At 41.0% G+C, this 17030-nt stretch overlaps 1 protein-coding gene across 1 annotated transcript in view; it reads left to right on the plus strand.

Moving 5' to 3' along the window:
- The window catches only part of bcr (BCR activator of RhoGEF and GTPase), an 86540-nt gene that overhangs the window by 45761 nt on the left and 23749 nt on the right, over window positions 1-17030 (plus strand). Inside the window, exons 2-7 of the mRNA XM_034122775.1 lie at window positions 189-373; window positions 8517-8621; window positions 9168-9353; window positions 14924-15031; window positions 16750-16810; window positions 16926-16978. Of these exons, the coding sequence (XP_033978666.1) occupies window positions 189-373; window positions 8517-8621; window positions 9168-9353; window positions 14924-15031; window positions 16750-16810; window positions 16926-16978 (698 nt within the window). The remainder of the gene's footprint in view (window positions 1-188; window positions 374-8516; window positions 8622-9167; window positions 9354-14923; window positions 15032-16749; window positions 16811-16925; window positions 16979-17030) is intronic.

Genomic DNA, 17030 nt, shown 5'->3' on the forward strand with positions numbered 1-17030 from the left:
CTGATGAGAAAGTGACACCTTTTATGGTAGACACTTTGTTTGAATGTCTGTGGAAATGGGTGAATGCTAAAATGTTCTAAAAGAGTGGTCTCAAATACTGAACAAGCTCTGATAAATGCTGGCCGTTTACAAGTCCAGATAAAAAAGTAAAAGTTACTAACAAACTGTTTTGTTTTCTCCTATCACAGACGGTCATTTCACCGGGACCCCTCCATCGTACGGTTACGATGCAGATCGCGCAGAGGAGCAGCGAAGGCACCACGAAATCCTGCCGTACATCGATGACTCGCCGTCATCTTCACCGCACCTCAGCTCAAAGAGCCGCAGCAGTCGGGACACGCTCTCCTCCGGATCGCTAGAGTCCTCCAAGTCGGTCAGTACGCCTGCTGCCATTTCCTACTGCTGGGTATTGTATTAGCAACATTTTCAGATTTGTAAAGTTACTGAGAACAAACCAAGCTGAGAGATATTTCATAGGAGTTTTCTTTCACTAGTATCATAGCGTGGTGCAGGGCTGAAGTTTTTTTTGTACGGCAACGGTATTACAGTGGTTTCCTTGACAATTTTTTCAGATTTTGGAATATTGCAGAAAATAAGCTCTCTTGCAAACAAACGCTTATGATACTTACATTTTTCGATAAGCTGGACACAATATCCACATACAGTATAACGTTCACTTTTGTAATTTTTAAAGCATAAATGCATTCACCAGAAGTTAATTTGAATTAAATCACGGTCACATGACTTAAGGTCAACACCACCACCATGTTAAAGGCAAACTCATATTCAGCGTGTTGTCCTTTAGTGCATCATTTAGCCACTTGTTAGCAACCACCGTTTATCTGATACATAAATGCTTCACACCTTCAAATGTGAGATATATACTGATGTTTTTTTTTTTACGTAGAACAAAAAATTTAAAAATCTTAAACTTGTGTTATTTCATCCATCTAACCATAAACCCATTCAGAAAACTATTGACATCAAGATAAGGAACAGGAAGTGCTAACTCATTTCGAGGTTTTGGGACTCATTCCTGCATCACCCTATATCAGGGGTCACCAACATTTTTTAGGGTGAGGGCTACTTTAAAAAAATAAAACAAGTCGGGGGCTACTTTTACTCCTCTTTTTTTTGTTTTTTGCAGTGTATATATTTAGCACATTTTAACATTATGATATGCTGACCTTTAACCTTTGTGTGCTGTTTGGGCCTGTGGGACCCGTTTTCAGTGTTTACTAAAAGAACATGTATGCAATTTAATTATTTTAACCTGCTTTATTTGGGGGTGGACCTCACATCCTCTAGGGGGGTCCTCACCTCCTCTAGGGGGGTCCGGGGGCATGCACCCCCGGGAAGATTATTTTTAAATGTTGAAGTGAAATGCATCAATCTGGAGCACTTTGAGCACAACATGAATTGATGGATACAGCTCTCAACACTCAGATGAAAGGGAGCTGTATACTTTTCAATAATCCAAACATCTTTAGAATATGATCACAACCAATAACAAATCATTTAAACTGGTTTATTCTTATCTTATGTTACCTAGTTAGCATTCTTTCTTTTTATGTATGCTTATTTTACTAATCACTCCCCTTTCAAACTGTTTTTTGTTTTTCTTACTGTCCTATAGTACACATTGGAATGATTTCTTACTTTATCTATATTAAATAGATAAAGGTGTGCTCTCCCTAGCTCTCTCTCTCTCTCTCTCTCTCTCTCTCTCTGTCTGTCTCGCTCGCTCACAGAGGCTGTGTGCTCCTCCGTGGCGATGACGGCTTGCGTTAAAAAATAATAATAAACATATTTGTAAAGTGGGGGGACACAAACGGGATTTCGAAAAGAGCGGGGGACATTTCCCCCCTGTCCCAGGTGGAAATTACGCCATGCGTGTGTGTAAAACTCTGCCCCCCATGTGTTGTATAGGCTGGCATGATAGGCTGTTCAATGGGGCTGATGTGTTGTGTAGATTATGCCAGAAGGAAAATCAGCGGGGAGGTGCCACATTGCTTTTCTTCCCGACTGCAACGCTGGTCCCGCAAATCAAGCAAGAACGTGATTGGTCGATACTCATTGTGGGGGTGGGGGGAGGAGGGGTGTTAGATAGCTATAGAGTTGTAGTAAGTAGATAGACTTCGCTATGATTTAGGTTTCGTTTATGCATAGGGTAGATTCTTTTAATTACATTTCCTTTTTTGTTTTGTGTATTTTATACATTTTGGATTTGCTTGGCGAGCTATTTTTAGAACATGCCCCGCGGGCGACTCACGTTGCCCCTGCGGGCGACCAAGTGCCCGCGGGCACCGTGTTGGCTACCCCTGCCCTATATCATATGAATGTAAATTCCTACAAACGTGGCTGTAATCACTCTTCAATGGCCAATAGCTGCGTACATTGACCTCAATGCAGCGCAGAAGTGGGCTAATCTATTCTTAGAGCAATCCAGAGCCATCAGAAATATGTCGATTGACGAGAAATAAAATCTGCCACTTGATGGGATTGATATATGACGATATGGCCTGCCTCATAAACCCAGAGGTAGTCGCCTAGTGAAGAAACTCATCCCCCCCTAAGAGTCTGGCTGTTCTTCTCAGGGTATTAGGCAGAATTACCTATCACCTCCATCGCCCCATCACTGCCTTCATCCTCTTACCCTCCCTCCTTTACTCTTTCTTGTCCTCGAAGAGAAAACCAGTGATCTATGACGTCTGGTGCTATTAAAGGTTGCCATGGAGAGGAGGCACACACACACACACACACACACACACACACACACACACACACACACACACACACACACACACACACACACACACACACACACACACACACACACACACACACACACACACACACACACACACACACACACAAAACCATAGCGTCAGCAAAGATGAGAATGGATTCCAGAGCCGGAATCTATTTTAGCATTTACACATTATTTCTTGCACCAGTGAATTTAACAGAAACAGATGAACATACTAGAGCCATATGTCCGTTACAGATGGAGAGGTATTGTGTGAGAATGTAATAGGCTAATACTGCATCTATCTACTGTGCCCTTGGAGGAAGTAATTGCATCAGTGGCCATGAAGCAGTATCAGTTGCTCCGCCCCCTCCGTCTGAGCGAGAGCCCGTCAATCTGATTGATGGTAGAATCTGCCAATAAATGATGAGTCCCTTGACTGCATCTAACCTCCGACCTGTGATCCTGGAACTCTCCCTGATTTGAATTTATACACTCATGCACACATATAATGTCTTCTAGTCAGCACGAGACAAATGCAGAAAGCAAAAATGATATCAAATAACGTTTAAAGACAATTGATCTCATGTTTAGAGGCAGAATCTTAGAGAATACCAGACGCTGTGTGTGTTTACTGTCAGTAGAAGTGCCATCTGATGGCCAGTTAAATATATTACACAGCCAAACAGCAATTATCCATCAACCAAATCCCCAAGCTGTCAATAACTGCCATGAAAATGGAGTTACCATCCACCGTCCTTGACTTGCCCTTGGACAGCCAGTCTTCAAGCATCATCCCAGTCTGCCTCCCTAATTGATGAGTCACAGCCCGGACGAGCTCCCATTGGCTGATGGTTTTGTGATGTCACTGGGATGAGTCATCACCATCACAAATACTGCTGATTTAATTTTCTCTTATGATCTGACTCTTCCCAGCAATGAGAAGGAAATAAGGGGGTGGGGGGAACTGTGAAGTATGAGAACTGTGCTTTTATTAAAACAATTTATAATATGTTATATCAAGGACTGCAGGAGCCAAATCTTTCTTTTATAGATGTTTCACGAGATTGGGAATAATCATGTAACATTTACTTGGCCAGAATCAAATCTGGGATGTTACTTTTTATAGTCAGTGGTTACTATGGCACCTCCCAAATTCCTCTTAAATCATGAATCATTTCCTCTGTCTAAATCCCCCTTGTTTTCTTTGCCCTATGGTCTTTTCTGACATCAGACATTGAGGCTACATCATCAGATTAGGAGGATTAGATCCATGTAAGGAAAAGTCTTGTTACCTTGCAATTAAAGGCATGTTGTGATGCAGCACTGCGAACATCCTTGTAAAAAAACAACAACCCTGCAGACACCAACTCTGTCAGCGTCCATCACGTCTGCCTGAAGTGCGGTTTAAATAACCAGAAGTAATGCTGCATTTAAAAATATTTAATAATATTTCTCCCGCTGCATAGGGTAATTCTAAGACGGCTCCATTACTTAGCAGACATGTGGAGATAGGAAGCAATCACATTAGGCCTTTCAGAAAGCGAGGGATGGCAGAGCAGGATGCTAAAGGGATTAGAAAATGAAAAATGAAAATGGCTAATAAAGTTCTCTCCTCTCTAACTCCGAATGTTTATATGAGCTGACAGTCTCCTGCCCTCCATGGGTAAGAGACGGAGAGATTTGGGAATAATGTTATTACAGTCGCTGCTGCTCCGTTTCTATCTGCGCCTCCTGAGATACGCGCTTCACAAATAAACACCGTTTGCATTGATTCTCATGTATCTCCTGCGAACATTATCTTTGCATAAACAAATCAGAAGCAAATCAGGAATTAGGGAGAGCACGATAGGGTGTTGAAAGAGCTGAATTTAGCATAGGTTAAGTATTAGCTTGTTTCACACACTGGATGTGAAAAAATAGACAAACCAACCCAAATATACCCAGGAAGAGGGAGATGTGTCTTGCTTTATGCCCAAAAAAGGAAGCAAGACACCCCTTTTGGTCTGAACCCAGAGATTGGCTCATTAGTTGCCACGGCGATGAATAAAAGATGATGTGTCTGGAGATGAGGGTACTTCCTGGGGGAGTCGTCTGGGGTCTGAAACGATGAATAAACACTTTGGTCTCCCCCTATGCTACTTCACTAACATGTGGCGGGATGGTAAAGTTGCCTCCTTGTGATTTCAAATGTTCTTGATGCTTTGAACGGACCCTCGTAATCCTGCGAGGGTAAAGTCAGGCAGCTCATGCCGATACTTGTAGATCAGCAAGGACTCATTCATTTTTCATCAAATCACAAACATTCAGGGGGCTCCGTTGCCGCCCCAGGCTGTCTCTTTTAAGTCTGAAAGGCTCAAAGCGGCTGCAATGCAATAACACACATTTAAGAGCAATCAGAACTACTTATTACATAACTTATTTACTTTCAACTCCAGTTTATGTGCACTCTTAATATGAAATGAGGACATTTTCCGGCTTTTAGTTGTCTTAATGAGCAATTCTTTGTACTGTTCTATACAGCAAGGATCCCCAGACAGCTCAGTGTGATGCATAATACATGTATGTCTGTCAGAATGATTTCCTTTATGCTTCACCTGGGAAACAGACACAAAGAACAAGAGACTGTGGAAGTGTTAGCCAGAAAATATAATAAAACAGTAAGATAATGAGGAGGATGATTTAAATACTGTCCCGTTCTACTTGAAGTCAATGCCTGTTTGCTGTTAACTATATCAATAAACTAAGAAGGGCTCCAAGGATTCATTGATTAGTTATTTGACAGAAAAGAGACAGAAAAACAATCCTAACTAAAACAATTCCCTTGTTATATACCTTTTTTTGTGAGAATTGTTTGCATTTCTTTGTGCTTCATTGATTCTTGGTTGGACAAAAATGAACATAGAAGACAGAATGTGTGATTTAAAGAAATGTGACAATTTTTTAGACCAAATATTCAATTAATTGAGAAAGTATTTGGCAGATTAATATATAATGCAAATAAGATAAGATAAGATAAGATGGTACTTTATTGATTTTTTGTGTGTTGTGAAAATAAAGAAAATCGAAAATATACATGTTGAATTTGACAAGATATTATATATACAAATATATATACATAAATATATGACATATGGAATATTAATATTAAATATTGAACAGAGTAAAATGTACAACGTGGTTTTATTCCAAGAGAAACTATGGAGTAGAGAGTTCTCTTCCAGCCAGAGGTGATTTGTTTTACAGAGTTATTATGCTGCAGCAGTCTGTTGGAGAAGGAGCTCCGCTGACTGTCCAGCTGCAGGTGGAGAGGATGGGTGGGGTTATCCATGAGCCTGTTCAGTGTCCTCCTCTCCACCACAGCTTCAAAGGGGTCCAGCTTGATGCCGATGACAGACCCAGCTTTCCTGTTCAGTGTATTGATCCTGCTGATGTCACCGGCTCTGATGCTGCCCCCCCCCATGCAGCACACGTTGAAGGATCTCAGCTTCCTCAGAAAATAGAGTCTGCTCATCCCCTTCTTGTACACGGCAGACTCTATTTTCTGAGGAAGCTGAGATCCTTCAACGTGTGCTGCAAGATGCTGGAGATCTTCTACCAGTCAGTTGTGGCCAGTGCACTCTTCTTAGCTTTAGTTGCAGCCAAAAAGTAAATAATCTTTTCTTTATTTAAAGCTTTAAAGTAATGCAAAACTCTGTACACACGTGATTTGTTTAAAGCTGCGTTCATAAGGATGAAGGTTTATTGGTTGTAAGTAGAACTGTAACCACACGCAGTACAGTAACATGTAAATGTTGTGTTATTTTTATTCTTGCATAGGCAGTGGCCATGGAAACAGGCTTCAGGCCTATTTACCCCTTCATTTAAATAAAACTGTACACCCACAGACATCCGAGTACAGTACAGTGCATGCTGAAATGCAGCTCACAGGAATACTGTTCATTATTTGAGCATGCATATTTATACAATACCTGCCCTGTAGATATGTACTTGTGGACTGAACATGTGCAGACAGTAACTAAGGAGCCAATTATAGAAATGATTGTTTAAGTTGTTTCTTAATCACAACTGCTAAACACTAATGCACGAATATGCTGCTTTTCTCTGATGTTGTCACTTTAATATTCGGCTTTTAGTCTGTTAGTTTTACACACAGGCAACTTTAAGTCACCTTCTTGAGTGTGAGGAGATTGTGATGGGCATGTCCACTCTTTCTGACATTTTATAGACAGACAAATACATCAATTCATAAAAAATAACCCCTATCTAAAACAAAGGATCGGATCTATCTCAAACTAACTTGAATCCTTATTTCCCATATGGGAGGCGTGTGGCGCAGTGGATAGAGCCTTGGTGTTGGGATCAGGGGGTCACAGGTTCAAACCCCACTGCAGTCAGCATGTCGTTGTGTCCCTGGGAAAGACACTTCACCCCAAGTTGCTCCTGTGGGGATTGTCCACAGTGTTGAGCATGTAAGTCGCTTTGGATAAAAGCGTCTAACAAGTAACTTGTAATGTAATTTCAGATCTGGCGATAAATCCATTTCTGAACCAGTTTATCTCACATTCATTTTCCCATCTCGTGCTCTCACTCCTGACCTTCCTTTGGCCTCTCTCACATGTAGAACCCATATGATCTCTGTGTACAGTAAACATGCACAGCAGCATTAGGGTGTAAAGTCTATAAGACTCGCAGAATGTGTAAACACTGGACAGCTCCTGAGACGCAGGCATTACAGATGCTTTATGGAAAGTTGTTCTTTGTTCAGGAATCTTATGGCTTTGTTTACACTGGCTAAGAATCCGAGGAATTTGAATGAGAAGAAGCATATCAAGATCGAGCTTTCCTACATATAAACTATGGCTCCAGTATATTTCTCTTTTAATTTGTTTTCTCCGTCTAGCTATCTTCTCTCTTGCTTCCTTCTTTCTTTGCATCACTCCCAACCAGAGAGGCAGAGCAACGGGAATCCTGCCTTCTGCTGCCCTCTCTCTTCCTCTGGTCTTCATTATGTCTGCTCTTTTCTACTTAATGTATCCTCCATCTTTGTCTCCCCCTTCATCATGTCAGATATTTTGTCTTCTCCCTCTTTCCTCTTATTTGTGCCTTGATCTCCTTCTCCATCTCCTATTCTCTTTTTCTTTTCTTTTTACATTTTCTCTCACGCTTGCTCTGTGTTTCCTCACTTTTTTCCTCCTCATAGCCTGAGGGACGGGAAGTTTCCACGTGTGTGTGTGTGTGTGTTGTGTGTGTGTGTGCACCCTCTGCACTTGCACATTCCCTCACACACACATTTAAACGCCGACCTTGCTCCCATGGGAGACCCTGCCTGTTTGAGTTATTTCAGATTTTGTGTTTAAAGAGGACAGCCTGAGGAATCTCTCTGTCTCTCTGTTTTCTTTCATGTCAGTGCTCCTCCGTGAGCTTTGACTGGGCTGAAGGGGATGAGGGATGTAACCCGGGGAGGATTTTCTTAGAGGTGCCAATGTTGCCGTTTGATTTCCTAGACTTTGGCGCTCACAAACGGCAAACCTGAAGAAGTTGCCAGGAAGCTAAAAACTAGGAATCACTCCATTCCAGATTTAAAAACAAGGGAAATTGCAGCTCATGTAAGGACTGAAATGAAGCTTGGATTTTGTTCATGCATCACCAGACACAAAATATGAAAGTTCTGTGCCATTCAGTGTGCAAATAGTTGAGAAAAAGATTGGAAGAGAGTACATCTTAATCGTTTTTTTTATCTGTATTGTGTCTGTTTGTGTTACAGAATGAATGTGACCTGGAAAAGGGTTTGGAGATGAGGAAGTGGGTCCTGTCTGGGATCTTGGCCACCGAGGAAACATACCTCAGTCACCTGGAGGCACTGCTACTGGTGAGAACACACAAACATACACACCCACATACACACACTCACTACGTATAGCCATAATGTACGGTACAATGTAATTAGTAGTAGGCCGATTGATTAGGCAAATTGAGCTGTAAGTATGGGATTGAATTATAGACTCTTCACACTTAATTTGATTTAGTGCCTTTTAGATGCATCTGCAAAATGTAAATGGTTCAAAGTAACAAGATGGTTTCTTTTTTGCTGGCTGGCCTGATGTAGATTAAAAACCACACTAATCGATTTGAGGAATAGCCGGCAGAAAAAAGAAAATTGTACAAGTACTTGATCTAAGTGGCCCGAAACTACTAAATGAATCCTTATTTTCTCGAGGTCTTCTGGATGTGTAGATATAAAACAGTTTACTATAAGAAATCCATTTCAGTTGTTAATCTGACCAGCTAGAACCATTGCTCAAGTAAAAAAAGAAAGTCTTAAAGTTGACAAATGAACGCATTAATGTTAGCTTAAAGCTCACACAAAGACCCTGCAAAGGCCACTTTGTCATCTTTACCGTTTACTTCCTCGCAGCCGATGAAGCCTCTGAAGGCAGCAGCTACGACGTCGCAGCCTGTGCTCACCGTGGCTCAGATAGAAACCATCTTCTTCAAAGTGCCTGAGCTCTACGAGATCCACCGGGAGTTCTACGACGGACTTCTGCCCCGCGTCCAGCAGTGGAGCCACCACCAGAGAGTGGGGGACCTCTTCCAGAAACTGGTGAGCAAAAAGAAAGATACATCCAAGACTTCTGTACCCATGATGGCAGATGTAACCTTGCTCTTAATGGAAGGGACGACCTTGGGCACTCAAGAAAGTGTATTTGAAGAGACCTGTGGTCATGACACCAATGTGCTACTGTGACATTATTCACAGTAATGTTGTTTTCTGAATCTCTTTCAGAAGCAGCTGTCCGCATAATACAATAAACCAATACTAGAAATTTAGATTTGATTTCATACTGATGCTCTTTTTTATCATTTTATGTTAAGACAAATTTCAAATAAGTGTTTCTCTCTCTTTCCCTCTCTCTTTCTCAAACTTATGCTTGAACTCTCTCACACACACACACACACACACACACACACACACACACACACACCACACACACACACACACACACACACACACACACACGCATGCACACACAGAGGCAGGTGCAGCCGTGTTTCACAATGCCTCCCTTCTACCCCAGGCAGCTGAGGCCATCACTGTACTGTGTGCTTTGTGTCTCGAAGAAGCTGCTATAAATAGGAACCCCTCTCTCTCACACACACATATAAAGACACACACACACACACACACACACACACACACACACACACACACCACACACACACACACACACACACACACACACACACACACACACACACACACACACACACACACCACACACACACACACACACACACACACACACACACACACACACACACACACACACACACACACACACGAATTCACTAACTCAGTAGACTCAACTTGAGCATTGCTACAATATTAGGATTTCATTTATCTCTCTCACTATCAAGGAGGCAGACTCAAATTAAATATTTTCTTTAAAAGCTCCTCTAGATGTATTTCCTACTTTAAAAATATTTAATTTGACAAAGCTCCCCCCGAAGAAGTGATGTCATGGTTAAAACTTCTGGTCATGGCTAAAACATGAATATTAAGCAGAGTGATTGTACAGTGTTCCCACGCAGACACTCACACGGTTTCTGCTCCATCTCCTACCTCTCTCCAGACATTAGTTAATGGAAGTCAGCAGGAGAAGACGCTTAGTCCACAGAAATGGGGAAAAAGGAGAAATGCTACATGACAGTTGGGAGGTGGAGAGGGAGGAAGAGATTAGATGAGAGTAGAGGAGGTGATACAGGCGAGGGACGGGGGAAGGGAGGATGAGAGTCGGGGGAGAGTAGATTTTTGGCTGCTGCTACTCCAATAGAGCTGTCTCACCATGACTCTAATATCTGAGAGGAGAGCAGACGGGCTTAGGAATCATAAAACATCGGAACAAGGATGGCGCGAGACGGGGAGAAAAGAGGAAGAGGCAAAGCGTCGCTGACAGGTTATGAGCATGAGTGTCAGAGAGAAGTGTTTGAAGGCCTGAAATCACACTTCTGCTTTTCATACCATCACACTTCATACAAAGTGGAAAAAGTGAAGGTTATACATCATGAGGACAGACAGGCAAACCGATAAACTGGCTTTGGATGTTGCTCTTCAGAGATGGAGGACCAAGAAAACCCTGATTTTTTTTATTTATAGAAGAATGATCCTTCGTTGGGCTAAACCAACCCATAAAATGTTCTTCGCTCTGTTGAATTAATACGTTTAATAGGTTTCTTTGGTCTATACCATTGTACAACATTTAATTGACTAAATGACAACTAGTCTCCAAACATGCTTGATTCCCCCCTGGTTGCTTATCAAATCTAATCACAGCCATCTACCAAAATAGTTTTAGCAATGCTAGTGGCGTTGCTTTATGGCTGGAAATGTCAGTGTATTTGTTTGTCCACAATTTTGACTGAATTTATTGAATTATCTCGACAACAATTCGATTACATAGATCACATTTTATCCTGTGAAATTTCTTAACATATACTAGACAGGTCAGCACCAAATGTTTGGCCTCAGCACATCTTGGCATGGTTAAAAAATAAATTCATCTTAGCATGCTAATACGCTAAATTTAGATGAACAGGGTAAACAGTATCCCTACTTAACATCAGCATCTTATCATTGTCATTGCAAGCATATTAGCATGTGGATGTTAGCACACAGCATCACTATACAGCCTCACAGAGCTGCCATCATAACTGTAGCCTCAAAAGAAGAGGCTTAACCTTTTCTATTTCTGTCTATTCATATCATTATATCATTGTAGACTAAACAGCCTTTTTTTTCCTTGTCACAAAATATCCCAGTCTGGTAAAACTCCCTTTTTAAAGTGGCTAAATCCAGCCTTCTCCTATAATGGCCGTAGTCTGTCATGAGGCTGTTTTCTTAATGTTGTTTTCCGCTGTGGATTACACACATACTCTCACACAGGACAAATCCCGGACTGAGAAAATCCAAACACCCAAGCATTTTCTTTCATCACCCAAAGCCACTTTCTGCCATGATACTGGAGCTGCAGACGCACACGCAGTAAGCCTTCGCGGTGTTGTGCGACTCTGTGGATGTGGCTGGCAGACATCCGGGCTTTCTGTTCTCTCCACAGTCAAACTGTCACGCTCTGAATGGCCTCCACTGCGCTACAGATTGTGTGGCCCAGGGCAGGACACAGGATTGCAGGATTGTGAAAATTGCTTTTTTCCTCGCCTTCCTCCTTATTTACTCAAGTTCTAGTGTGCGGATAAATGTAAAAAGCACTGTATATCCATTATGGAGCTAGTTTGCTGCCTGAAATTCAGGAATGAGTGTATAGAAAACACAAATTATGACAAACATTTGGTAAGGTACTACTTTCAGCCATGTATGTTTCCTGGGCTTTCTATTTTCTGGGCTTCTATAAAGATTTAAATGTAAAAAGCACTTTATATCCATTATGGAGCCAGTTTGCTGGCTGAAATTCAGGAATGACTGTATAAAAAACACAAATTATGACATGCATTTGGTAAAGTACTACTTCAGGCACATGTGTTTTCTGGGGTTTTCTATTTTCTGGGCTTCTGTAAAGATCTAACACACACCACGTACACACTGTAGATGCCTGCAACAACATCACAAGTGTCAACAATGTTAAGAAATCTTGTGACTTCACATTCCTGGCAGAATTGAATCTCACACCTATCCATGACAGCGAAGATCAGGGCATTTTCCGAAGGTCATGCCTAAACAGGGATGAATGAGGTCAGTTTAAGACAAGAATAACCATGCGTGTGTGTTAAAGTCCTTTAGTTGTAGACCACTTCTAATCAAATTATAAAGTGCTTCCCACAAGGAAACTATTCAAATCAACAAAAAAAGCACTAACTTAGCCAAAGTCTAATTTGTTGCAACGTGGGTCTCGTTTTCCCATCAGTATCTAGTAACATTCTTCATACTTGATGGTGGTTTACGAAGTTGTTGTCGTACTTGAGGGAGTGTTCATCGAAATTTCAAGGAAAGTCGGGAACAATTTCTTCAGGTAATTCCATAACAACATGGATGCAGCTCAGATTCCCTATCTTCCAATGTTAAATAAAGCGAAAAACTATTATGTATCGCCCCATGTTTAGTATCAGAAATGTATTAGGTTCATCCTTGGCCAATGAGGAACCCTTCCACCAGATTTCATGAAAAACAAGCTTGTTGCTTCTGCCAAAATGGACAGAACAAGCCAGAAACATAACAAGTACAGTAATAACAGGCAGACATTCAGACACTAACCTCCATGATAAGAAAACTGAGAAAAATACTGTATGTTAAACCTTTTACACTTAATGGCAATTAAATGCATCCATCATAGTTAACAGACTAGACTGTACAGTTAAGTGTACTAAAAACTCACTTTTGGTTCAACCTCCAGATAAAGTGGTTTGGATCATCTGTCGTATCTGTTGGCTTGTTTACAAGCTTTCTGACATTCAGACCGCTCATTTCTCACCTTGTCTACTTCCATCACAGCTGGGGAACAACATCTCAGAGATGAGTAAATTGCTATCATAACAGATAGAACTGATGCTAAGTACTACAAGTGTGACGTACTTGACGACCCAAGTTGTTATAAACCTAGATTTACCTTAAAACCTTGCCTCTCCAAAGGACAAATTAATCTGCCCGAATTACTTAAAATCCACCCAGCTCTTATGGGGCTAAAATATAACAATACAATTTCATAAAGAGCTCTAAAGGTAATACATAATTCATGTTCCATACACTCAGGAAAGATTTCGTATTATTTCGAGAAGTCTGTGTGTGTGCGTGCAGGCCTATCGACATGACACACAGAGCCCATCTCCACTGTACTCTCTCCTCCGCTGGCTTTTGTTCAGGAGAATTGATTGTGCTTTTGTTCGCCGTGGAGATGGATCGCAGTGCTGGCAGGCAGCGTTTGGTGGAGGTTTATTCAGCCATCCAGTTTCCTAACCGTACTTTCATAGCCTCCGTTACACCAACCATTAATTACTCACCCCGGCACAGTGTAAGTCTCGCCGGTTTCCAGGGCAACGGGCCCGGCTGTGAGGTGCACCGTGGTAACGTGCTGTTGTTGGGACCGTGATCTACGTCTCTCCTTTGCTGTTTGTTTCGTTTGATTGTCTGCAAGTCCCGTCTCAAAAGCAGCTGAATGGATTTCATCTCAGATTCACGGATTATACGTCACACTGCCTCAATGTAGCATTCTTAAAGTCACCCTGAGAATGTTAAGGTGGTCTTCATATTGTCCAATGCAAAGATTTGTGTTGTTTTTCTAACAAGCCAACTAATCTGAAGGAAATCAAGTTCCAGCTGGGATCATCATCATTAGTGTTCCCAGATTTCAACCTTGAGCATCAGTAGTACCCATATATATGAAATTAACCTAGATGCCAATTTCCCTTTGGCTCTGTTTGCTGGATCAGAAATTTGAAGCGTTTTGCACATTCGCTATAAGCAGTCTTCTCACACAGATATGCCTCTTGACAAAAAAAGCATAATCCTGATGAACTGGAAAGTGAGCAAATTATCCTCTCAGTGTTAATAACCGTTCTGTGATGTTCCTTCCCATTTCTTCTTTACGCACAAAATAAAGCCAAAGTTTCAGCATTTTCCTTTTCCTTTTTTGTTATTTGGATAATCCAGAAGTAACACAAATAATTCACGTTACTTTTACCCTGTAGAAAGTAAATAACTTAGGTTCTAACAAGTTTACATGTTGTCAAATATAGCTTGGCATCTGTGAAAAACAAAATATATATATTCTGTTACTCCTGGTGAGTGGTGACTGATGTTCAAGTATGTCTAAAGTAGCAGAAGGGCTGCAGTTTGTATGGTGTTAGGAAATGAAGTGGTGACAATTAGGATAAGGAAGTAGTGAAGAGGACTATTGAGTTTGTTTGAAAGACTGTTTTTATGGGTTTCACTGCTCTTACTGTCTTCACAATGAACAGCTCAGTCTGAGACTAGGCAATGCTGCTATTTATAGAAGCTCACACAGGGTTTACTGTCACTGTTATTTGTATTTGAATTTGACACATTAAGTGCAGGCAGAACAATCTCTATACAAATGACTTTCCCTGACAAACATCTCTTTTACTTTGAATATGTTAAATAATGTTATTTAAAACATCCCTTCTCTGTGTCTTTCCCTCCATCAGGCCAGCCAGCTCGGAGTTTACCGAGCGTTTGTGGACAACTACGAGCTGGCTGTGGAGACGGCGGAGAAGTGCTGCCAGGCCAACACACAGTTTGCGGAAATCTCTGAGGTAAGAAGAAGAAAGGGAAAAACCGAAACATAAATATGTTTTGAAGGCTATACCGTAGATGTGGGGATAAGAAATGGGGGGGGGAAAGTTACTGTTCTAGCTTCAACCTCAAAGCTGTTGCTGGAGTCGAAGCTGTGATCTCACAGTTATGGGATCATTTTACAACCGTGTAAAATCGGTCAGTCAGACTCTTAACCCCCTACATACCAGCAAATTATCCAATTGCTTGTTCTTTTTATGATGTTTGGAGCAGAGCTGTATCTAATGTAGATGAAAGTTAGTGAATGTTAAGTTGAGCATTCATCACAGCAGTGATTTTCACTATCACATTACACAAAAAAGTGTATCCCATAATTCCTGTCTATTGCATCCTTTTGTTGCACACATTTTAGTTTATATGCACATTTGTTTAATCCAAATTGCTACTACAGCACATTTAGCTTAATATAATTTGATCGTGTAATATAATTTAGCTTGTTGTGATACTGGATATCAACTTGTTGGCATAGTAAAGCTAGTGTTTCTAATACAGTTACTTTTATGTCACCATAAAACAGTTGGTCTTCTGTAGCTGTATACTTATTTTAATTAAAAAATCTAAACTATAACCATCGAGCTGCAGCTGGACACCATCTTAGAGAAAAGCAGTGTCACCTAGTCATACAAACATGACAAAGAACATACAGTATAACTGACTAACAGCAAAGTGATAAATGTGTTTCTAGTTAAAGGAAAAGTGGAGAGGTGTTTTTATAGAAAGTGCACTCTACTTGCAAAAGGCTCTCTCATTATACCCCTACTCATCTTTCAGCATTTCTCTGCACTCAAATTTGCATGTTCTGCTGAATATTTGTATACAAATGCAACCAGACGCAATTATTTGTGTGTTATTATTCAGTGTGTATAAATTAAATCAGGGGAAAGGCAGAGGATGGTTGCTTGGTCTTTTTCTCTCTCAGAATCTGAGCCGAGTATCACCTACACAGAGCGGGGATGAGCCTTGACAGCGTAACAAATCTGGTCATTTATCTTTTCCCCAAACACAAGTTGCCAACAGCTTTCGAGGGCTCAGAACAATTTATTTTATCAACCACAAACTAGATTTGGAAACACTTATTCTCATGCCTCTAATGTAGTTTTGGAGGCTGATGTAACAAAATTGACCCTGGTTTTGAACTAATCTACATTCCCAGCAGTGTTATATTCAAGAGTTCAAACACCATTACAGCTCTATTCATACATGTGGGGATGTTTCTATTTGTCCAGCAGCTACAAAAATAGTTTAAGATGCAGCTTTTAAAACATTATTTTCACCACTATAAAAGCTGCTCATTGTGGGGGGCTTATTCAAACTACAGTGTATATATTAAAACAAATGTACACCTCTTTTTCGTATACATTATTTTAAAAATGTTCAAGTAGTCTCCGGGACACCATCAGTCTTCGTCAATGTTTTATGAGGTCTACCAGTTAGCGTTGAGCTGGTGTCTGCATGCAGGGTGGGGAATTCATCATGGAGGGTTGTTAATGGCCTCCGTAATGATGCATGACTCTGAGCCATCTGAGCAAGATGGTGGGGGGGGAAAAGCTGCTGAGGATGGCATAATTAATTTGCAAGTGGATGACCTCAGTGCTAGAGCAGGGATGCTAACCTCAATATGTTTTCATATGGCGGAGACATAGTAAACATGTTTTTTAAAACCTGTGTGTCCAAACAGAACCTGAAGGTGAGGAGCCCGAAGGACTCTAAGGACCAGACGGCCAAGAACTCTCTAGAAGGTCAGTCACATCCTGTGTTTTATTAATTGTATATCTAAAAATTGCTTATTAAAATACGTAATAATAGAAAATGACAGTAACAACTCAGTCTTTTGTATTTTTTTCTCATGCACAGCGCTGCTTTATAAACCAGTGGACAGAGTGACTCGCAGCACTTTGGTACTTCATGTAAGTAAGAGCAATACATCTTAATACTGTTTGATCACACATCTGTATCTAT

Source organism: Trematomus bernacchii, unplaced genomic scaffold (genome assembly GCF_902827165.1).
Source record: "Trematomus bernacchii unplaced genomic scaffold, fTreBer1.1, whole genome shotgun sequence".
In the NCBI taxonomy this organism is placed as follows: Eukaryota; Metazoa; Chordata; class Actinopteri; order Perciformes; family Nototheniidae; genus Trematomus; species Trematomus bernacchii.